The 25,225-nt window shown below is 38.0% G+C and overlaps 2 protein-coding genes across 2 annotated transcripts in view; both read right to left on the bottom strand.

Annotated features, from left to right (window-relative positions):
• Positions 1-8,779, bottom strand: part of LOC135481856 (uncharacterized) — a 34,236-nt gene extending 25,457 nt beyond the window's left edge. The window contains exons 1-10 of the mRNA XM_064761601.1: positions 8,514-8,779; positions 8,257-8,304; positions 7,425-7,563; positions 6,853-6,983; positions 4,595-4,645; positions 3,694-3,823; positions 2,205-2,332; positions 1,409-1,657; positions 1,172-1,236; positions 210-326 (exon numbers count right to left, since the gene is read on the bottom strand). Of these exons, the coding sequence (XP_064617671.1) occupies positions 210-326; positions 1,172-1,236; positions 1,409-1,657; positions 2,205-2,332; positions 3,694-3,823; positions 4,595-4,645; positions 6,853-6,983; positions 7,425-7,563; positions 8,257-8,304; positions 8,514-8,544 (1,089 nt within the window). The 5' untranslated portion in view covers positions 8,545-8,779. The remainder of the gene's footprint in view (positions 1-209; positions 327-1,171; positions 1,237-1,408; positions 1,658-2,204; positions 2,333-3,693; positions 3,824-4,594; positions 4,646-6,852; positions 6,984-7,424; positions 7,564-8,256; positions 8,305-8,513) is intronic.
• Positions 8,780-15,663: 6,884 nt separating this feature from the next.
• LOC135481911 (uncharacterized) lies at positions 15,664-24,655 on the bottom strand. The gene is made up of 7 exons (XM_064761689.1): positions 24,579-24,655; positions 21,886-22,008; positions 20,814-20,900; positions 20,012-20,087; positions 18,664-18,719; positions 17,641-17,754; positions 15,664-16,929 (listed from the first exon to the last, which is right to left on the bottom strand). Exons 1-7 carry the CDS (start codon positions 24,642-24,644, stop codon positions 16,846-16,848), a joined length of 606 nt encoding a protein of 201 aa, XP_064617759.1. The 5' UTR covers positions 24,645-24,655; the 3' UTR covers positions 15,664-16,845.
• Positions 24,656-25,225: the final 570 nt, after the last annotated feature.

Here is a 25,225-nt window from a genome sequence, read left to right as displayed (position 1 = left end):
CTGAATAACATTTACGTACACTTTCATCATTCCACATTATAAATGATTTAACAGGGTAAAGCACACTGACATCTGATGTAGCTTTATTACACATACATTTACCACTTTACTTTGCATTCTGTTAAATGTGCAGAAAAATCATATGATCACATGAACACCATGGTATAAAATGAAACTAACTCAAAACCTGAATTAAAATGAGTATTAACCTCAGCAAACTGGTACTTTCTGTCAGGCACAACCAAAGTTCTCTTCACAGGTCTCTCATCTTCACCGCAGAGGCCCTTTGCCAACATTTTTTTATTGAGGAAGTCCTGCAATTCCTCCTGAAGCAAGCAATAACAAATGTCCCGACATCATTACCAGTCAGTAACACTCCCTGTGACCATAAATATTAACATAGCTCATTGTATCATCAACAGTTAGCGATACACCTCCTGGCGTCATTGATAGTAACAAACCCCATGACACCATTAACACTCCCCCATGACATCATTAACAGTCAGTAACACACCCCATGACACCACTGACACTCCCCCATGACATCAATAACAGTCAGTAACACACCTCACTGCATCAGTCAATAAAACACCTCATGATATCAAGTCGGTAAAACATACCATGGCATCGTTAACAGTCAGTAACACACCTCATGACATCAATAACACTCAGTAACACAAATTCACCGTCAGTAAAACATCTCAGGGTGTCAATGACATTAGGAGACAATAAAACACATCATTACAGTCTACAACCCACCTAATGACACCAATAATATGCTTCAAGACATCATAAACAGTCAACAACACACCTCATGACACATTAAGTCAACGACACACCTCATACCATAATAAACAGTTCATAACATCATTAACAGTGAGTAGAACAGATTATTTCATCAATAACATCATGCATAAACTGTCAATGACACACATCATGACATCATTATAACATGCACAATGACAACAACCAATGAAGGTGAATATGAATATTCCGTCATACTGCCTATGTCTGTTATGGTTTTGATATTTGCATAATATAAATACACATACTCCTTATATGGAAAAGCTACAAAATTTTGTTCACAGAAGAAACGACAGATTGAAAACATTGGGGTGAAAATTGATGAAATATTAAAAATAAATTAAAAAATTACACAAGAAATACTCACAGCAGTCACTCTTGGACAGTTTCCAATAAACACCTTAAAAAGCTTTAAGTCCTTCTTCAAGGCAGCTGAAAAACAAAGAGATGTAAAAGGTTTAAGTTTTTTAGTTATTCACAATCTTTCAGGAGTGAAATTTTGAAAATTTGGTACCCATCTAAAAATGGGTATGTTATCTCTCAGGTGAAAACAGGAATTATTTTCAGAACTGGTTTGTTATTAATGTCATGACATCAAACTCACTCCTATCATCAGTTGTGCTCGGTCGACGTTTTTCTGAGCCATTGGAGGATGACTCGCTCAATGGTCCTGCACCCTTTTTCTCACAGCCCTCCTTTTCAGACAATCTTGGCTGCTTGGAGCCCTGCCTCAAACTTCCCAGTTTTTCTCCTGGCCTTTTCTGAGCCTTTAAACTCTCAGTGACATTTTTAGTTTTCTGTACTTGAACTGATGTCTTCTTGGTTTCTGCGCCGATTCTTGGTTTTGGAGCTTCTGGGAACACAATAGTCTCCAGCACATAAGGCATAATTATACACTGACTATACAGATACATGCATATACAGAATAAAAACACTGAAGTACCAACAGGATTTTAATTGCAGATTCAGAGTGTAATCAAAAATACTTACATGTACACAATAGAAGTCAGATTTATGGTTGGAGGAAACCACTATGTTATACTTGGACCAAATGTGTAATTTCAGGATAAAATGCCAAAACAATGCATTTATGCTGAGTACAAAGTATACTGTCATCATTGTGATTTTCTTCTTTTGGCAGTATAAAACTATTATCATTAGTGCCTGACCAGGGAGGCCACATAAAATACAGCTCATAATGTTTGGGTTGTAGTTAATACTTCGAGAGGCACACAGCTAAGGACATGCTTTTCTCTACCAATCAATTGAACTGTTATCAGATATATAACATTATCCTGGGAACTTAATCAGTCACATATATGTACATATTACAGAAAGTGATCAACCTGAATGTCATTTATTGGTTGATTGTCAATCTGAATCCAAAACTGCATACTGACCTCTGACCTCTTCATGACCTATTACATGAAGGTTAAGGTAGCTGTCACCAATCCTGGCAGGGTACTCCTTGTTGTTCTTCACAACGGCATTTGCCTCCAGAAGGTTTGAAAACTCAACAATCGCATAGCTAGAAGAAAAATCATGGGATGTACAGGCACTGCATAGGTTTCTGACCATGACACACTTAGGATCAGTGTAGATCCAAAAACTATGCAAATGTATGAAATGTGGTGATCTACAAATGAAACATGGCTCAAGTATGTCTTTTTTCCCCTTCAACAACTGGAAGAAGATCTGCTATCAATGTTTATTCATGCAACACCTTTGAAAAACATAATGATGTGCTTTACAACACACTTGGCAATATTACAGCCAACAGTGAAAACCTCAGTGAGTTTGGAAAAAACTTTTGAAACCATAGAAAATGTTTACATGTACATCTCACAGGTGAAAGTTGAGGAAATTAAAGTAATGGTTCAATTTCAGTAGTGAGCAAACACAGTACTCCAGTAAAAAGCTAAGGTAGGAATCCTGAGAGCTCAAAGAATAGCTAAGTAAACTCATTTTCCGGGCAACGTGTAGTACATGTATAAACTCTGAAAGTCAATACTGGTAAAACAACCATAATGCAAAGAAATAATAAAATAAATGAAACAATGCTCAATAATTATAAGGATGTCAGCCTTTTAGAAATGCAACAAGGCAAATATAAATTGCCTCTCAATTCAAAGAATATGGCATCTGCAATCCACAGAGTGTTATCAAGTCTTTGCACACTAGACAGAAGAGTTATAAAAAGAATAAAAAGTTCTGAAGACACCCAGTGATTTTGGTGACAGAAATTATTGTCACATCCAAAACCTGAACTAAACAGAACAATTTCACTGCAAATAAGAGGTTATTTCTGGGAAGTGCCATTCAAGTGATAAATATGGATCACAAGTGAAACAAATCTATCTTCAGAGTTCAATCCTTGATGAACATGCAGGGAAGACAGGACATTCATTGTTCCTGAAAATTACACCAATCTCACAGGATATTAAAAGAAGATTATAAACTAACTATGAAGGTTAGGTGTAAAATTATTCGGTATGAAGTTAATAAAGTCAATAAGGAATTAGTTCTTCAAACAAGACTGCAAGTGGTGGGAACTACGTCTATTTACATTCCACAGGAGTCACAAAACTGCTAGTTGTGCATTCCTTTACTTCTCGAACATTAGAGCTGTATTGAAGTATTCTGATACTCTAAATATAGGGAAACTTTCTTGTGAAACAAGGCAGTTTCAAAGTAGGGAAGAAGGTCAGTCATCACAAAATGTGGAAGTAACAGCACAAAATAAGATTCTGTGCAAGAATGTGAAGAAAAATGTTTTACTTCTGTAAAAACCAAACCTTGGTAGTTTGGGGACAGAGTTTGAATCAAACAGAAAGAAACGTTCTCGCCTGGACGTTATTAGGTTTAAAGGCGAGTTTGTATGCAAATTACCCCAGGGCACCACCCTGACTGTTTGTGGGAAGCTGGACACTGCGGGCTGTTGGGTACAGGAAATGTAGCATTTCCACACGAGCGTCAAATGGAATGTTGTTCACAAACACAGACACGGGTTCTGCAGGCTCTGGAAAACAACAGCACTCCAGCAGTTCAGTTTGGGGCCAGGTCAACAAAAACAAGAGGATTTTGGACTGTGGATTGTCAAAATATATGCAACACAATTTAATTTCAAATCCTGAAGTCAATTGCTGCTTTGATTACGTCAAGAATTTTGAGCAACAGCGCTCACCTTCAGTCATGACAAGCAGGTACAGTACAAGGGAAAAGTCATGAAAGATGGTGTTAAAAGACAAAAGAGCACAAATTTAAACAAATCAATAACACATTTCATTATTCAAATTTCCAGCCATCGTTTGGAACAGCATGAATCAGAAATTTCTTTGCATTACTAAAAAGTGTTGACTTGGAGGTGACCAAAATTAAAAGATGTGATGTTACAAGAAATATGCATACAGAGATAAATATTCTGAGGAGAAACACAGACAAGAACTCAAATTTGCGATCGTCCCAGTACATACAGTACATGAAGGCATTCTGAAATCAAATATCTTTTTGAAATCAAAATATCTGCATATCCAAGAGCAAGCTGTGATTTTAAATGTCTAACAAATAATATTCATCAATCATATTACACAGTTTACTTCACTGAATATATATACACATTAACATGTCATTATTCTTAACAAACTGATATACATGCATTTGAGACGTATACAAATGAAAGACGAGCATAAACAAATCGCTTAAAATAAATTTGATTGCCAGTCTTTTTTCATGAAATAAATATGTTTTCCATTCACCTATGAAATACAAGATCGTATAATTCCACACCTACCTTCATCCTGAGTCCTCTTGGTAACAAAATCCACTGCTTTTGAGAGAAGCACTATGAAAATAATAAGCAAGGAAATAACCTTATTAATCAACAATAAAATAATGACATGCTACTTTACTGAGTAAGCATAATAAAAAGATATTACAAGATACACATCACCACATCACCCACCGAAGACCTCTGTAAATTGTCCTAACACAGTATTTTATTTGTTTGTTAGCGGCTTCAGTTTTATGCGTTCATTTGTCCTAAGTATCCTATTGTGGGTGTATTTGTCGTTTAAGTATCTTATATTGGTGCCTATATTGTGGATATATATCCCACAATGGGAGGCTCAAGGATGAGCAGCACAGAGGGTCCTAAGCACAGAAGAACACATCATTTTTTCTGTGACACTGCGGCGCTTGCATATTTCATATCTGTTTTATGACCACACATATTGTGACATAAAATTAAAGAGCACCAAAGTTCACATCATTGGACCGTTTTGTTATAGGCAAAGTGGACTTAATGAGCACACAAGAACACAAAAGTTCACATCACTGGACCATATTGTTATAGGCGGGGTAGGTATTTGTTCCATAGTTAAGTATCCTACTTTGGTGCCTACTGTGGGTATTTGTCCCATAGTTAAGTATCCTACTTTGGTGCCTACTGTGGGTATTTGTCCCATAGTTAAGTATCCTACTTTGGTGCCTACTGTGGGTATTTGTTCCACAGTTAAGTATCCTACCTTGGTGCCTACTGTGGGTATTTGTCCCACAGGTCTACAGCCACAAACATTGCTGAAGGTTGATCAAATACACAAAATCACAATATTGTCAAACTATAAATAATAAATAGAATATTGCACAGTGAAGGTAGAATATCATAAATATTTTTCTTGTGAAAGGTGGAAATGGATTATCACTATCACCTCACTCTAAATATATTTATGATATTCAACCTTCACAGTGTAACATTCTCTATGTACCTTGGTACCCAGTGAAACAAATATTTTTTCACAGGGAGCATGGCACTCCCAACTTTCCAAGAGAGGGAGAACCAGGTAGGCAACCGCAGTACACATTTTTTTAAATGCATGTGTATACATGTACACTGAGGCCTTCACGTATGTACAGATTTCCTTTCATTTGTAGCTGCATATGATTAATACAAGTATAGATGTACATGTAGACTGCCCAGAATTTACGACTTGACATAACACTCTACAATAAAGCAATTATTTCAGTTCTCCCTAGACAGGAATGAAACTCAATGACGCTAATACATTTATTCATTCAACCAATGTTGTGCTTAATTCAATAACTTACTCATTGACAACTATTTTTCGTTACCTTCTTGTTGTGTTTAATTGTAGTAGTATAGGTTGTAGTATAATTTTTTTCTTTGGTAACATGCCTAACGCAGCAGGCACATTTTTTTTCCTCTCAAAACACTGATAGCTCAAACAGACTTGTTAACAGCTGCCGTCTTGGAATCAAAATATGATAAAATGGTTGTTGACAATATATATAGGCCCGTGCTAAATCCTAATGTACATTAGGGGATCAAGAATTTGGTATTTTGGTCTTTAATTATTAGCAGTATCTAGTATAAACCTGAAGTGTTTATGTGCACATAATGCTAGCTGTTCTCACGATCGTGTTTTTACTGCATTATTTTCTCTCTTCATGAAATCACGGGCACATGTATACGTCAGAAACTGGACCCTCGATGAGAGAATTTACCGACAATCCATGCTGAATTGAAACCAGACATCTGTGAGCGATATTAGGATAAATTTGTTCAATGCAGTAGCACACCTTGCAGTGTAGTAACCCAAATGACCATTTTAGCCCTTGCTACATCTTCTTCATGGCAAACACCACAGAACGTCATGAAGACAAATACCACTATAAGCATTCTCCACCTATGCGGGTGGTGGTATGAGATTTTGCTAAAGCCTAGTGTCTGAAAACTAACACATGGTGGAGAATGTCATGCTCATGATCCAATGTGAAGATTTACTTTACCTGTTGACAGAAGTGTCTGCTTTAAATCTGCCATATACACTAGCTTTCCGGAACATAGGCCTACACACAAATCTTAAGGCATGTACAGTACGCCCTTTTTCAATTGTAGAAGCGTAACATCTAACTTTTTTAAGCATATTTACACTGGTATTCCCCTTATCTGTAACACTGGTACCCACTGTGGGCATATCTGTCTACACTTGTGACTATCAGACTAATGTGAATGTATCTGCAGCATCTTACACTGGTGCCTGTTAGGGGTCTGTTTAGAGACAAGAATTTTAGGCTGACTTTCTCCACACATTTTGACATCAGACAACATGGCATAGGCCTTCTTCCTCAGTTCTTCCGTTTTGAATCTTAGATCCAACACTCTGTAAGACATCAAATCCAAAACATTCAAACACAGTTGACAAGCATATATGAAGAAGCTATTAAGACTCGGAATGATGAAGAAAGCATTATGGCAGAGTAACCCATTACATGTACTTTTAACATGATCAACAACCATACATGTACATTCAGTTATTATAAAATCTGTAATAATTATGATTTGCTCTCTCTTGATAATGCTGTCAAGATGAATTATTTTGCTTGACACTATACCCTGGGCTTTTTTTACCAGATGTCGCACTAGCAGACTGAATAATTCAATACATTTCTACATTTAAAGGTTTATGTAATTCAATATGTTCTTGCAACAACCTACACAGGCACAGATTTTTTTCAAAATAAGTTTCTTACATGTACCTTACTAAAACAACAAATTAAACTAAAAAAAAGTATCAAAAGAAGAATACTGATCATGCCATTACCCTTCTTTTGGTAAATTCCGCAGGCTGATGAACTTGAGATAATAAGAAGAAGTCAGACTAAGTGCTGGTTTGATCACTGGACCCTCCAAGTCTTCTTCTATCACAGGATAGGCTATCAAAGCATTCATCAATGTTGGTGCTGACGAAGACAGGCAAAAATACATGGTCAAGAAAAACTACTGATTGGAACGTATTTCATAAATATCATATATACTTCCACTGTTTAAATTCAATCTACATGTATACATGTAAACACTTTAAACACAAATTTAATTTTTTGTTGAAACAGAAAACAAATAAGTCACTATACATATACTCGAAAGTTGATACAGTAACACAGGTTTCAAAGGGGCCTACATGTACATGAATAGACTTAGTGATAGTGTTGTTTAACACTTAAGAACTTCTTGATTATATGATGGCCGTCATTATTCTGGGTGGAGTGAACACGGTTCCCACTAGCCTTGGGCAAGTTAATGAGAAGTATTTGCCATATGTGATGTGATACATGCATGCCATATTGGTAGGAAGATAAGTGTCTTCAATAGATGCAAGAATGTGCTAAATATCCTACAAGCACATACCAAAGACCAGGGATGAACCCGCACCTTGCATGCCTTGTGGTTGAGAGTTGCACACCTTAGTCACCCAGCTACTTTCCGCTAACTACAACTAGGGAAAGCAGGTGTGAACGGAAATAAAACTTAGTTTCTGTACCAAAAATGTCAATGGCTTTGGTGCTGTACAGAACATGGGAACTTCATTTCAGTCTTCTGAAGGGCATGTATAAGTGCGGGGAACAGCAGGACACTGATCTTCTGTGTTTACTTACATGTACAAGCCTTTGTTTTCTTCTTAGGTAAAATATCACCCCCTGAAACTGTTTGAAGGAACCATTCTTTGATACAATGAGCATTAGTTGTGCTATCAGTGTTGCAATTATTCTTAAAACCAAGTGAATAGGAAAAGAAAGAGAAGATATAAGTAACAGCTTAAATCTATACACCAGGGTTCAGGCATATATAAAAAATGTTTCTACTGTAATTGTTATAATAACAGCCAGAGGTATCTAATAAAGTCTTCCCTTACTTTGTTCTCTGTTATCACCCAAGGCTTCCATCACCTCATCTTTATCTGGTTCCTGTTTGATAAAAAATGGTATTAAACAAATAAATTTAGAAACTCACACAAATTCAATTTTCCTCTAATATGTGCTTCAAAAATATTCATTTGATCCTCTGATCTGGGAGAACTATTTGACCGTCTGAATTTGCTGAACAAATGGCAAGATTAATGCATTAGAGCTTTTAATAACCTCCAAATCATCAGAAATGTGCTTATATAATTATGGATGTGCACAAATTGTGGCCAAAAACTACACTTGAAAATGTGCTCAAACTAGAAGAATCAAAATCCCCAAGCCAGCCTCCAGCAATGCTTCTAGCCCTTTAGATATCTATGTACACCAAATTTCTGCCAAAATTCAAGGTATTATAAACTAAAGGATACATGAAATGCTTTGGTTCTATTTATTAATGTGCAGATTATCATGTGTAATAACATATAACAGTACAAAATAATTTTTCAACTTTCGCTTTGATGGGTAAAAATGGCTTCAAGATACAGTCTTCTTAAGGCTCCAGCAGCTGGGCAGAGCCCGAGGAAAACCCACGACAATCCGCAGGTTGCTGGCAGGCTTTCCCATGTACGGCCAGAGAGGAAGCCAGCAAGAGCTGAACTTGAACTCACAGCGACCGCATTGGTGAGAGGCTCCTGGGTCATTACGCTGTGTTAGTGCGCTAGCCAACGGAGCCAGTCTGGATATTAAATAGCTTGCAGCGGTGATGTCAACAATGATCCCTGTTTAAAATGATCTCTGCGTGGGACAAATCGAATGGGCCTGGCCGACTGGAAGAGGGGGAGGGAGGGGGGAGGGGAGAAACAGAACGAATGGGTGGCAAGTGTAGGGGCGCCGAGGGGCGATAAGTTGGCCCAAAGAAACCATGCAGTATATGCGTACATGTCACCTTGCCCACATTGTAGACACGGTTCACAGGGCTCAGGGCACTTCTGTGGTGTTCACCGAGTTCCGAGCAAGATCAATGATGATGTAATTTCTGAAAAAAATCTGACCATTGACGGAAATATGCATAAAAATACATTTAAAACAAAAATTCTGGGGTATAATTTTCTTCATTCGGTATAGAAACATAACCTTTTAGACCTTTTCGTGTATCCTTTAACTTATAATGTTTTCACTCTAAAAATATCCCCATGCACCAAAAGCTGCTATAATTGTGGAGCATTTTCATTAAATTTCTGAAAACTAACCTCATCAGTGTGTTCAGACGCTTCATCAAGAACTACCAGATTTTCAAAGTTTTCGCTGTCTGATACATCATCATTTTCTGCAATTTCTTCGTCTTCATCAAGGTCTTCCCCACCTTCAGCCATATCTTCTTCGTTCACTCCTACTTCCTCCTCCTCCTCCTCTGTCACCAATTCTTCATCTTCTGCCAATTCTTCATAACCTTCCTCCACAGATTCCCCATCTCCTTCTTCAGTCAGCTTGTCACCTTCTTCCTCAAGCTCTTCATCTTCTTCACCATCAGCCATGTCTTCTTCCATTTCCTCAGTTTCATCACCTACTTCATCATTTTCATCCTCATCCTCCTCAACAATGGCATCACCAGTCAGCAAATCCTCCTCCTCCTCACCTTGCTCATTGTCTTCCACATTACTGGCTGTCTGTTCCACATATTCATCATCACCCTCCTCAGACGACGCCATTGTTACTAAGCCCAGCGCTTGTCAGAACTGAATAACTCTGTGTGATGTGCAAGAAAAAAAAAGAAATCTTTCAAGTGAATTTGAACAATGACTGGGATACAATATGACTTATTCATTTGATTGGTGTTTTAGGCCATACTCAAGAATATTTCACTCATACAATGGCAACCAGCACTATGATGGGAGGAAACCAAGCAGAGCCCGGGGGAAACTCACGACCATCTGCAGATTGCTGACAGACCTTCCCAAATATGGCCGGAGAGGAAGCCAGCATGAGCTGGACTTCAACTCACAGTGACAGCATTGGTGAGAGGCTCCTGGGTCATTACGCTGCGCTGGGGCGCTAACCAAATGAGCCAAGGCCACTGGGATACAATATGAGAAGTCATATGAAGTAAGTGTTATCTGAGCGAAGCACCAGGTATAAAATTTATCTCCAAACTATTTTCATATATCTATAGGCCTATATGTATATTAGGTAATTTTGATGTAATTTTTCCAGATTAAATTTCTAAAAACAAAAAAACAAATGTAAAAAAAATATGAAATAGAGGGCTACCAGCCTGTTTCTTCAGGGCAATCAACATGGGAGATTTCATGTGTTCTATCAGAAGGACATAAAGCCTACCTGTAATTAATTTGCAGATGCTTATGTATCTGAAACAGTACCAGCAGAAATTAAAAATGCAGTCCAAGCTAGGCCTCTAACCACATAATTTGGCCAGAGGTCTATTGGCTGCTGCGGGAAAATGCGCACGAGGGGAGGGGAGGGGAGGGGAGGGATGGGAAGGGGGTGGATAAATTAGTGAAAAATGGGTGGAGTCATTTAGCTTGCAAGAATTTTCATGTTTTGATAGTTTTGTCAGATACTGACCATGTTACTTATCACCCACACTGTGTGGTCACTAGATCAACCAGTCTCATCAGTCTCACATAGCTTATCTTCACATCAGTTATTCTGAGACGATCAATGAACTTGAAGGGCGTTATGCAGGGCCCAATAATCGCGACAAAAACACTCCATTATGCGTGTACATGCGGGGGGGCTATCAGCCTTCATCAAGTTCGTCTACGAAATTCAGACACTATATTTAATGCACTTGTTAGTCAGTAAGATTCACCAAACTATGTGTGTTAACTTTTGAACATGCTTCAAGACAATATAGTTTAACTCCACACGAACTTTACCTTTCAGGGATGCCGCGCCAAGTCGCTTGTGTGTCTCCGCGACAAGAGCCTGTGACGTCATTGACCAGTAATCGCTTTTTCTCGACGGGAGGTGCACTTTGTAGGACAAGTGACACTCAAGATATGCCAAGAAAAAGAAAAAATAAAAACAAAAAATTCCAGATGATGTTTTTTGCGGACATTCATTACCTCCTCCAAACGAGGTTATATTTTTTTGGTCTGTCAGTCCCACCTAGCTGTGACAGTGTATGCCTTGATTTGGATTAACTTTAGGCCTAATTGGTACACTAATGCTTACAAACTTAATTATTATTTATTTATTTGATTGATGTTTTGTGCTGTACCGTACGTAATCAAGAGTATTTCACTTATACGACAGCGGCCAGCATTGTGGTGGGAGGAAATCGGGCTCTGGTGAAACCCTCGACCATCCACAACTTGCTGACAGACCTTCCCATGTAGGCCCGGGAGAGGAAGCCAGCATAAGCTGGACTTAATACAAAAATTTGATTCTTAAAAATTAATAGCAACCAAGTTACATCGATACTATTTCGTTTGGAAAGGCTTTGAAACATAGGCCTAGCCTATGCATGTAGCCAACACGACTTGTTACAAGGTAAGTTCTACGTTGGCCTATATAGGCTAAATGCCTAGTTGCCGACTGCCAACTTCCATGGTCTACCCAATAGGACTATTGTTTGTTGCAATACAGAAGCACAAAAACCAGTCAAATAAACAAATGAACAGAATATGACACCAAGGCAGGCCTATACATGTAACATTATGAAGACAGAATAATTAGGCCTGCATAATAAAATTTATATTTTCCCTCGTCAAGAAGAAAAACGTTTAGTGGCCTATATATAGCCAAAATTGTGAAACCCATGTAGGCCTAGTCTTACACTTTGATTTTGTTCATTGGACCTCATACTGTTAAAATTTTAAATGTCCTTTCTTCTTATGTCAATGCATAAAGTTGGGTGGTGATTGAAATCTTGTTCTAATCAGTTTTATAGGCAACTATTGACATTAAATAGACTGTCTTTGAAAAGTCTTCTTGCTCTTGGAGAAGCAGAATAAAACGCAACTCATCTGCGCCTAGGCCAGGATTCCTGAGGCCTATCCACAAGCTAAATAACTGCATAGGCCTGTATAACAAAAACTTATATAAACTAGAATGGTATACAATGTGGATACCGATTTACTTCATTCTCCTAGATCCCTTCCATCAAACTGCTGACTGCTACTCTGTGCATGAAGCCGCCCTCATTTTTTTACATTTTTTAAAACATTTGTTGGGTTCTTTCTTAGCTCTTTGGTGGTTTGTGTCGAGCGCCGTTTTGGAAATTGATTTTGCGAGCATTTAACCGGTATGTTAATTTTACAGCTGGCATACGAATGCCTGCTTCAACGCATAGATTACAGTTTGTCTGTCCATGTCACTGTCTGCTAGAAACCTTACAAAAAAAAGATAAAATAAAATAAAACAAAATTAAAGCTGTTATCCAACAGCATTGCCGGGGTCCACACCATTTATCTTCTACCGCTTCTGGTAGCCTGGTGTTTATAAAGTTCGGGATAATGAAAAAACATGAAAAAAAAAAAATGCAAAGGAATGTACTGGATTTGAACCCCTAGACTGCCAGACCTCATTTAGAATGAACCAAGTACATTTTACATTATGGGTAGGGTGATCCACCTTAAAACTGTAAGCGTAAAGTTCATCTCAATAGGTTTAGCCATTTTGGAGAAGATTTTTTTAGCTTATCAATAAAATTCAAAATGGCCGCTAATTTACCTGACTGGTAAAACAGCACTAATCATCAAAATTTGTTTCATTTGTTCCTTCTTACTTCTTATTTGTTTGACTCCAAAGATTGTTTTTTCTACCTTTTACAAATTTTTGAGATATTGCAATTTAACAAGTTGACTAAGAATAATAATGATAACAATCCGAACGATTTCAAGAGGTGTCCCACTAAGAACTAGTGTGGACCCCTGATAAACATTATGAATGGGTTTTAATGAAATTTGGTGCACAAATACATAAAGTGTTGGTGGTGATTCGGATCCAGGAGATTATTCAGCCCTTCTTCAATAGTCATGACATCTGTTAATTTAGTCTACGAGTTTTGATGAAATTTGGTGCGCCTATTCATAAAATATCTGTGGTATTTCAAATCCAGGCAATTTTAAGCCAGTCTTTAACATTGCCAGTTGTCTGTTAGAAACTTTATGCAAGAGTACAGCATTGCAGAGCTTGGATTTAGCACAAGGACCAATCTGTTCCATTTCAGTGACAATCTGGAAGGATCCAGAAATTTTTCAAACCATTCTTGACCATTGCCAGATGTTGTACTGGATCCTTTTGTATTCAAACTTGTTTTAAGACTCAATACCAGATTTAACTTTCAGCCATGTCTTCAGTTTAGTACTTAACCCCTCCCAGAAAGAGCATAATAGCATATTCAATATGAACTATAAATCTGCTGATGTTTTACTTTGACTTTGGATAACTGGATTGGCTGCTGAAGTTGGCTAAAATTTAAACATAAAAAGTGATTTAATACCAGAATTAGTCAATACACTTATGAACAGCTGGGTCCATAAGTTATGTGGTAATTTTGACGAAAGTTTGAGCACAGGAATCCAGAGAGTGCCGAGAAACAGTGATGGCTGGATTGCAACAGTACCCACCAGTCCTCCAGCTGGATTGGAAACGCGACCTCATTTGTCACAGGTAGAGGCTGAGAGTCTCACAGCACAGAACCCCCCACAATCCATGAGGACGTCTAATACCACACGATCATTTAGTGACTATTTAATAGACTGATTTCACGCCAAGGAAAAAAAATTCAGTGTCACAGCTAGAGGAAACCGCAACACTTCGAAGAACCACTAACCTTGGTAAGACACTAGTCGGCTTTTCCTCGTCACACACATTTTTTCATCTGTAGCAAGATAAATGTGTGTGGCCACACTGATAGCTGGCATGCGTAAAGTCTCTGAAAAAAACACTTCATGCAAGACCACTTGAGGCCTAGGGAATAGTGAAGGACGGGAACTGTCCGAAGCAGAGATTGAACCAACCCCTCATCTGTCCACCTAGCATGTCAACTTGTCCATGCAAAGTAAAGTAGTGCTAGGATTTAAAATATAGTGATATATTATTAACAGTAAAATATAGTAATTCAGGCCAAAGTGACAAGGTCCACTGTTCTTTCTGCTCAAACACTGATGATCTATAAGTAATCTGGTACAACATAATGCTCGGACAGTTTTTATTTTACTAAGTCAATGGTACATTCAATGCATAATATCAGAACAAAAGGTAACAAAAGTACTTAGGCTAAACATGGCTCCAGATTTACATAAATACAAAAGGCATCAAATCACCTGGGATATACCCAGAAATGGATAGGTTTTCTTGACAATATGAGACAAAATGCGAAATTCTACAAAATACACAAAAAAGAAAGAAAGTTGGCCTCTTGCTCTAATGATGGACAACCACAATGGTCCTTTTACAATCCATGGAGGTGTACTTATCATGTTTACATTGTGATGCTCTCTTTTACCATGAATTTTTCAACATCTCACTCTACCCAGTCCTGAACATTTTTGCTGTAAGCACTTGATTACGCCTAAACAGTTGGGACATCTGCAAGAGTTACAATCCAGTGCAAGTTAATTTAACATAAAACAAAAAAGGGTATCATAGTTCAGAGATCTGCAATGCACCATATGAACACACATATTCCTTATGTACCCTGTACATAACATGAATGTATTCCTCAAAATACAGGACTAAAAAGGGTATTGTACAACAATGAATTTATAAGTTGTACAAACTACATCAATATAATTTATGATACCAATATTAGGTATTGCAGAAAATTTCAATTTCGTGATCCTTGGTAGGGAAAACACACACAGCTGTATCAGTAAGGGACCTACAGTACTTACTAATCCTTCACTGCAATGTCCCTGCTCTATTTATTTATTTATATGATTGGCCTTTAACAACATGCATGCACTCTAGAATATTTCACTTATACGACGGCAGCCAGCATTATGGTGGGAGGAAACTGGACAGAACCCAGGGGAAATCCACGACCATCTACAGGTTGCTGGCAGACCATCCCACATACAGCCGCAATGTCCATGAGGGACCTACAGTATTTACCGGTCATTAACAGCAATCTCCATATTGGACCCACAGTATTTACCAGTCATCCACAGCAATGTCCACGTGGGACCTGCAGTATTTACCACTCATCCACAGCAATGTCCATGTGGGACCTACAGTATTTACCAGTCATTCACAGCAATGTCCACGTGGGACCCACAGTATTTACTAGTCATCCAAAGCAATTACCATGTGAGACCTACAGTATTTACTAATCAATCACAACAATGTCCATGTGGGACCTGCAGTATTCACCAGTCATCTACAGCAATGTCCATGTGGGACCTGCAGTATTCACCAGTCATCTACAGCAATGTCCATGTGGGACCTGCAGTATTCACCAGTCTTCTACAGCAATGTCCATGTGGGACCTGCAGTATTCACCAGTCACCTACAGCAATGTCCATGTGGGACCTGCAGTATTCACCAGTCTTCTACAGCAATGTCCATGTGGGACCTGCAGTATTCACCAGTCATCTACAGCAATGTCCATGTGGGACCTGCAGTATTCACCAGTCTTCTACAGCAATGTCCATGTGGGACCTGCAGTATTCACCAGTCATCTACAGCAATGTCCATGTGGGACCTGCAGTATTCACCAGTCTTCTACAGCAATGTCCATGTGGGACCTACTGTATTTACCAGTCATCCACAGAAATGTACGTACACCTCCTTTGATCAGTCACAGTACTAGATCACAATACAACAATCAAATGGAACTTATTGTTACCTTCAAACAATCTAAAAGTGTATTATATGGGAACAAAATATTACATCAATCAAGGAACAGAAGACACATCATTTGCAAGATTTGTGTTTAACACTGTACTCAAGGATTCCTCACATGACAGCAGTCAGGTTTACAGATGGAGGAATCTGAAGTGCTAGATGTAAGCTTTTGCTAGGTATCTGGCAATAATCCGGACTTAAAGTTGCAGCTGAACCAGTAAGAGCTGAAATCAAAGACAACAGCTCACTGGCTAAGGGCTTAACGGTCACCATGAGCAGATCTTCATTCACATTGCAGGAAATGAACAGATTTAGGATCCATACAAACAAGTTTGCTCAATGCTGAAATTCTCTCAGAGTTAGACTCCACACATCTGCTTTATGTAATATGGTCAGAGGTATACCTTGTTCCATGTGTTATGTTTACATACAACATTCTCACAGATATATTAAGGAACAACACAGTATGTCTACTTTATGATGTTTACTTTTTGGTGACATCTTGGTGATGTGTCTACTTTACGGCTAAACGCAGCCTAAGAGAACTGCTTTGAATTTCACATGATTCAAATGTCTGACGACTTCACTTGCAACATGGGGGTCATCAAACTGTAACAGAAACAAACCAGCCAATTAAAAACCCAGAATAAAGCAAGAGAGCTCTACAATATTTAACTAGTTAGTTTCTTCTATCACACTCGTGACATTTTCACCCATAATGGCACCACAGAAGATTACAATAATGAGAAGATGAGAACAACAAAACCATGAGCGTTTAATCTCTGAGATGTACTCCAGAACGAGGAGTACTTCAGAACAAGGATAACAGACTAGAAATTTGTTGCATTCTTTTTCAGTCAATTTGGTGCACTGTTTTCTTCAAAAACAATAAATTGCTACATAATAACAAAGCTTTGTGTTCCTTACAAAGTAACTCCTAGATCTCAATATTCAGCATGCACACCTCTCAGCACTAAACCACCTCCATGTACAAGTGTACAATGATCATTGTATTTATGCTCATTGCATAAATATACATTCTTCGGGTTAATTTATTCATCATGCCCACTGTCTTACACAGTGCACAGATCTCTACAGAATTAATGCATCAATATGCTCAGATAGAAAAAAAAAATAACCCTAAATTATTAAATTTTTATTAATATTATCTACCATATGCTTGTGCCATTCAATGTTACACAGACAGCAGTGCTGAAGATAATTTCAGTTGCATGACAGCATCTTGGTTAAGAAGAGAGCAGATTCTGTTAAAACCACAGTACCAGGACATTTCCTGCCAATCCTGGCCCCTGTACTTACGATAAGAAAGTGAAAAGGTCTGCGTGGCTTGAAGTTCATTTTCAGATGAAAATCTGACGGATGCAGCAAAACTAGCTGATGAATGGCGTCTTCAAAAAACTGTCTAAATTCACCCTATAAATAAGAAAAATAATTCAGAGATGTTATACATTTTGGAGACAACTCTCTTTGTATTGTATTTGGCCTAAAATTTTGCCTTTTTAGAGGCAAAAAGAGGTTATAAAATACAACTGTTGGTGCTGAATATCAGATTTCATGAAAGTCATAAAGAGAACAAATTAAACTAGCAATTTAAGAAAAAGTAGCTTGGCAAAAGTGTGGACAATACAAGTATATGTATCAGTACAACATGAAGAGTTTTGGGGGGAATGGTCTAGTGTGGAAGTATAGGCAGAGCTATGGTAAACAATGGAATATCGCTGTAATATTACTTAAAAGTGAGGCAAAACACAACTTCAATAAATCTTCAACAAACAATGAACTAGTTACGTAAAGTATAGGAAATCAGTAGACTAGCTGTTAGCTTTGTCATAACAGTATCAGGGGGCCTCCGTGGCTCAGTTGGTTAGCGCGCTAGCGCAGCGTAATGACCCAGTAGTCTCTCATCAATGCAGTCACTGCGAGTTCAAGTCCAGCTCATGCTGGCTTCCTCTCCGGCCGTATGTGGGAAGGTCTACCAGCAACCTGCGGTTTCCCCCGGGCTCTGCCCGGTTTCTACCCACCATAATGCTGGCCGCCGTCGTATAAGTGAAATATTCTTGAGTATGGCGTAAAATACCAATCAGATAAATAAATAAATAAATAAATAAATACATACATAACAGTATCGATGAAAACTTTACGAACGAACAAACTATACGAACAAGTAATAGTCTGACTAGCCTAGTGTCATACTGAACTTTAACATACCATCAAACAACTTCAAAGTACTGGCTAACTAAATTATTAACCCAACCCAACAATGACTGACTGTTGTAACTTATATGTTACTATCCATTTACCATCTGTTATGTTTACACTCACCTCGGTACAGTCTCTTTTCACATTACCCACAAAGACCTCATTTCCCTTTTCCACACCTTTTTTTTTTTGATAATATGAAAACAAAAAAGAAAACCTTACAGTATGTAGAAAATTTTCTGAACAGAGCTACAGGTTTATATGATGCATTTTTGTTATCAATTTCCCTTTTTTGGACAAAAAATGAGACACATAGCTGGCCATCCAAAGTTATATTCCAGAAGGAAAACCATGTGCTTTCCTTTACTGTTGTACCTTGTATATGCAGGAAAAAGAAGTAGCAATGAACCCTGGCAAATCCAGCAATTACTTTCTATTCATGAACCCAAACAAATTTCAGACCAAGGTAGTAATACAAGAAGTGCAAAATTTACAAATTTCCTGCACTGATTCTTCAACTGACCAACACGGACTATAAATGAGATTACACACCTCTGTAAGTATGACATCTAATCAGCAGGAAAATAGAGCTGAAGATGATTGAATTCTATGTTGGGTTTTATGGACAATACTGCCAATCAACTCTCATGTAACATCATTACCTTTATGTTCACCTACATGAGAAGTTTGAGAATGGCATTTTTGTAATCTTTCACTTGTGAGAAACAAGAAGCAAAAAGCTGTGTTTAGATTGGACGTCACCTATATGGTTCATAAATCCCACCAAAGAATTAAAAAAAGCTGATTGCATTTTACCCATGCAATTAACTAAATGAAAATATTTTTTTACATCTATACTTCATTTTGAGCCTGCATGACTCAGTTGGTCAGCGCGCTAGCGCAGTGTAATGTCTCAGGAACCTCTCGCTGTGAGTTGAAGTCCAGCTCATGCTGGCTTCTGCAACCTGCAGATGGTCGTGGGTTTCCCTCGGGCTCTGCATGGTTTCCACCAACCATAATGCTGGCCGCCGTCGTATAAGTGAAATATTTTTGAGTATGGCCTAAAACACCAATCAAATGAATAAGTCATATTGTATCCCAGTTTTATCTCATTGTTCAAATTCACTTGAAAGATTTCTTTTTTTTTTTTGCACACCACACAGAGTTATTCAGTTCTGACAAGCGCTGGGCTGAGTAACAATGGCGTCGTCTGAGGAGGGTGATGCTGAGTATGTGGAGCAGACAGCCAGTAATGTGGAAGACAATGAGCAAGGTGAGGAGGAGGAGGAGGATTTGCTGACTGGTGATGCCATTGTTGAGGAGGATGAGGATGAAAATGATGAAGTAGGTGATGAAACTGAGGAAATGGAAGAAGACATGGCTTCTTCTTTTGTCCATTTCACTCTTTGGTTTGCATTGCATTTTTAAATAAAGTAAAAGATTCATGTGGCAGTCCAATACAATAGCCTACCTGTGTTGAAATTCTTTGCCATTTTGTTCTTCCTTGAAGTGTTGGAAAATGTCTTTGAGGTGAAGCCTTTGTCATTCTGAAACATACGATGGAAATGTAAAGAAATATACTTAAATGGATCAATATTCTCCTCTGAATCTCCTCCTTCAAATATGAACTATATTTATTCATATATATCTTTTGTGGTTGTGGTTGCATCATACTGTAGATATGTATTGCCACAGTGCAACTCAAGCACAATATTATTTGGGAAGTATGTTGCCATCTTTTTAAATATTAATAATATTTCAAGGCTATCTAGGGCCTAGAAATTTCAAGCCCCGTACAAATTCTGCTTCTTATAAGTCTCAGAGGATGAAAAAATGTTTCTGTTCTTTCCACTTCTGCCTGACCTTAAATCACACAGGGAAACTTGACGTTACTCATCGTTGATGTATAGTCACAAAAGACGCTGCACTTTTCACATCATTCCATGGAGATAGCCAGAGTATCCATAGTGGGTACAGATTTGATTTACAAGAGCAGGGTCTCAGCATTATGCAATGGTCTTAGAAGCAGACAGATTACTTCATATTCACCATGAAAGGGACATGAGACCACAACTATGTATCCCATCCCTGCTAGACACAGAAAATTAAGTTCTGTGACAGCTTGAGAGTATATGTGAACATTAAACATTACTTCCTCATATATGAATGAGGGTTTTAAGTCAGACTGAGGACTATTTCATAATCAGTTTTTTTGGGGGGACACCTGGGTAGAACTTAGATGGTGAAATATACTGATATTAAGTCTCTCTTACCACAATCTTCATATTTAGGATTGACCCACAGCAATTAAGCCCATCCAGTTCCTGTACCACAGCCTTTGCCAGGCCACTGTCATGAAACTGCAAACACAAACATCAATGAATGCACAACAAGACCCAGCAAATACTTACAACTTTTCCCCTGCTCAGATAGAAGTAAAAACAATATAATGTTCATTTAGCAACCAAAACCCATAAAGATTGCATCTGTTCATTTTCTTTAACTATGATTTATTTATTTATTTGATTGGTATTTTACGCCATACTCGAGAATATTTCACTTATACAACGGCCGCTAGCATTATGGTGGGTGGAAACTGGGCAGAGCCCGGGGGGAACCCACAAGCATCCGCAGGTTGCTGGCAAAGCTTCCCACATATGGCTGGAGAGGAAGCCAGCATGGGCTGGACTTGAACTCACAGCGAATGCATTGGTGAGAGACTCCTGGGTCATAACCCACTGAGCCACAAAGGCCCCTCTTTAACTATGATATTAAAATGACCTAAAATTTTGCTCATGAGTAAGCTGCACATTTTGCCTCAGTTTTAATGATCTCAGAAAAATATTTTCCACGTGTGCTGGGAAGGTAGGATGACATTCTACAGGAAACATATAAGCTGAGCACCAAAAATAATATTACGTATATAAAAAATCACATTTATTAGCTACTAAAAATGCTATTTTTGGGGTGAACACTTAAGTTATTGAATGAAGCAATAGTGAATATTTCACTTACAAGTTAACACTTTAGCTTGTTAATGGACGTGGCCAGTTGGATAAAGCCTAGCTACCTCTATGTACTGTACAGAACTATAACCTGATGTAATGTTACAGTCCAAAAATTGAAAGGGAGCATAATAACTCAACTCAACATTAGATGTTCAGTGACAACTGTTTTGTGGTGAGACAGCTTCACATAACTTAGAAAAAGGCCAATTTCAGTCTTAAAATGTTGCAGAATGTTCTTTTTAAAACAGGGATAAAACTTCCCCATAAAATCTGAAAACCTGTGTCTGCCAATGACACTAACATCGAGTCACTATAAATGTAGTTAGACATACAGTACCTGGAGAGTTAGTGCAGCTTTCCCGTTGTTGTATCCTGGTGTCAGCTTAGAGAATGGATTGTCAATCTCAGCACACATGTACTGCCTTATCATCTCTTGTCTCACAAACTCTGCCACTTCCCCCTGTAACCAGGAATCTTACAATCATGTGTGCGGTAATGATACAAGGCCAGATCACTGTGGTAATGATACAACCCTAGATCACAGTGACAATGGGACAACCCTAGGTCAAAGTGGTAATGATACAACCCTACGTTACTGTGGTAACAATACAACCCTAGACCACTAAAGCAATGATACAACCCTAGATCACAGTGACAATGAGACACTCTAGGTCACAGTGGTAATGATACAACCCTAGGTCACTGTGGTAACGATACAACCCTAGATCACTGTGGTAATGATACATCGCTAGATCACGGTGGTAACCATAGAGGCCTATATCACTGTGGTAATGATATAACCCGAGATTACAGTGACAATGGGATAACCCTAGGTCACAGTGGTAATGATACAACAATAGGTCACTGTGGTAATGATACAACCCTAGGTCACTGGTGTAATGATACAACCCTAGGTCACTGTGGTATTAAACGATACAACCATAGAGCAATGTGGTATGATACAACCATAGATCACCCTGGTAATAATACAACCATAGATCACCCTGGTAATAATACAACCATAGATCAACCGTAATGATAATGATACAACCGTAGGTCACTGTAGTAACGATACCACCCTGGGTCTCAGTGGTAATGGTACCAAACCACGTGCAAAAAGCACCCACATGGAAAACGCATGAAGGAAAAGTTTTTCTAACAGAAAAAGAAATAATTTTCAATTTGCACCAATAGGCGTAAACTTTATTTGAATTTTTGGATTACCAGGTACAGTGTAGCCTACCTTAGATATTTTCTTTACTGTCTCTCTTTGACTACAAAATGACTTCATGGAAATAATTCCACTATGTTAATTTATGCTTAAAAATTCATTATTTGAACCAAGACCCAGATGAAATCTGACATAAAATATTATTTCTGCACTTGAATAACATTTGAAGCAAAATGTAATAGGTAATGTGAACAGGTTTTACGTGTATCAATAACATGTGTTTACGAGTTATTGTTTTTTTCGGTTTGGACAGTAAAGTTTTGGTGTATACTATTTGTGGATAAAATATCATGGGTGTAAGCAGCAGCAGCAAAGCAGACTATTGTAGATTTAATTAAAATACGCAGAAGTTTCAGAGTCCTGGGAGAAGAACTCAACTGTGACACTTTGCCAAGATTGAAGAACAAAAGGCATGTTGTATTGGAGTAAGTAAATAATGCTCACAAGTGTCAAACTTTATTAACTGACACACACAGGATGGTTTTGAAAATCTTAAACAACAGAAACGAATTAAACTCTCAAAACTGCTGGGGCTGGATTCACTGTTTCTGTGTAAATCTCTTTTTTGTATGACTTCCCAGATGGCATTTTGGTCAGCAATTACATCTGCAGACAATCAATAATGCAGGCTAATCTTGAAAACTTTGTTAACACCCCAGTCAAATTAAGAAAAATACAGCAGCCATTTCAGGTTACTGTATGAAAACACCGATAGCTGCTGTCAGGCCTACATGTCCGTCACCCAGAAGTAGCCTACGGTAAAAACTCTGTAGGCCCCTGAAGCCCAATTCTGTCTTGAACATACGTGTTCTGGATTTATTTTTTTTCCAGTTCTTTTGATATGAGGCTTACATGATCCTTACAGTCCTATAAATACATGATGTGATTTAGACATATTTTTAACAGAAAATAGCAATTATTTTTAATAATTACTTTCTTTACTGTATTTTCATACTTTATACATTGATAGGTAGAAGAATATTCTCAAAATATGTAATACATTTTATAGGTTGCAAGATTTAGGAAGCATGTATATATACGCCTATATGTGTTCACCTGTACATGTATATATAGGCCTATATGTGTTCACCTGTACCTGTATATATAGGCTACACATGATTGTGATCGTTGTGCCCAAACTTATAGCAAACACGTTTTTTTGCATAAAAAAAATTAATACAGATAGGAACGACAATTGTGAAAATGGGGATCCAATCAAGGGACTTGACATTAAAAGGAAAAACATTAACATGCAGACTTTTAAATGTATTTGTGGTTTGAATTTTAAAAATTGTAAGCCTTGTGTCATGTACTGATATGACTCATTATATATATATATATATATTTTCAATACAGGTTTTTTAAACTGCCTTTTGTTGTATATGAACACGCAGGCTGACACTGATAAAACAATTAACTCGATTCCATTTCCAAATTCTGAAACACCGCAATAGTTGAACAGAGCCATCCTGTACAGTGCAGACTTCAGAGAAAGCAATGTGTTGCATATATATATATATATTTGTTGGCACATAACTCTGCCATAAATTTCTCCACGTAGGCTTGCTATTTAATAACTTAATGAAGTAATTTATGTTATATACAAAATATCACATACTTGAGGCACCCTGTACAGGTGTATACGGGTGGTGGACCAAAACGTTCGGGATCCTAAACAGTACACTATTGAAACTCGAATTCTCTGTGAAATTCAAGTGTAAGCTGGGTTTGAAGAGCATATACACCACAGACAATATTGTTTTACAGTTACAGGTGTCATTATGAACTTTGTGACCTACCACAGTAATATTAGGCAAGTTGGTGATGGACACTTCCTTTCCTCTCTCTAGCTGACCTGAATGCATATCTCCTTGGTAACCTGCATAAAAAGAACAACAAGTTTCTCATTTATTTCTCTGATTGTCGCTTTATGCCATAATTAAGAATTCCTGTGCTTCACTTTTGTGATACTGGTGAAGTTTATGGGCAGTGAGTGAGTGAGTGCTTGGGGTTTAACGTCGTACTCAACAATTTTTTAGTCATATGACGACGAAGGAATCATTAGGGTGCATGTACGTGTAATGTGCCTCCTTGTTGCAGGACGGATTTCCACCCCTCTTTTATTTAGTGCTGCTTCACTGAGACGACTTACCGAAGGCAAGTAAGCCGCCCCGCCCGAGCCATTATACTGATACGGATCAACCAGTTGTTGCACTCTCCCCTTCATGCTGAACGCCAACTTCCTCTTTTAAAGTCTTAGGTGTGACTCGATCAAGGATTGATCCTGGATCTACCGGTCCCGATATGGGCAGTGAAAATACTGTACAAATCTTGATACTAACATAGAACAGCAGATGAACTATTGGGATAATGCACTTAATAATAAATGCAGACTGAATAGGGGAATCCTATAGACACTGAGCATGGTCAATGCTGCCAGAGAACA

This window comes from Liolophura sinensis, chromosome 1 (assembly GCF_032854445.1).
Source record: "Liolophura sinensis isolate JHLJ2023 chromosome 1, CUHK_Ljap_v2, whole genome shotgun sequence".
Taxonomy (NCBI): Eukaryota; Metazoa; Mollusca; class Polyplacophora; order Chitonida; family Chitonidae; genus Liolophura; species Liolophura sinensis.
This window is presented reverse-complemented; position numbering and strand designations above follow the sequence as displayed.

Bases quoted from the DNA above. Each gene is read 5' to 3' on its own strand.
- LOC135481911 (XM_064761689.1), bottom strand. From the start codon at position 24,644: ATGCATTCAGGTCAGCTAGAGAGAGGAAAGGAAGTGTCCATCACCAAC. The intron at 22,009-24,578 runs GTAGGTCACAAA...TCCTGGTTACAG, and splicing joins ACTTGCCTAATATTACTGTG to GGGGAAGTGGCAGAGTTTGT. The intron at 20,088-20,813 runs GTAAGAGAGACT...CGTATGTTTCAG, and splicing joins TCCTAAATATGAAGATTGTG to AATGACAAAGGCTTCACCTC.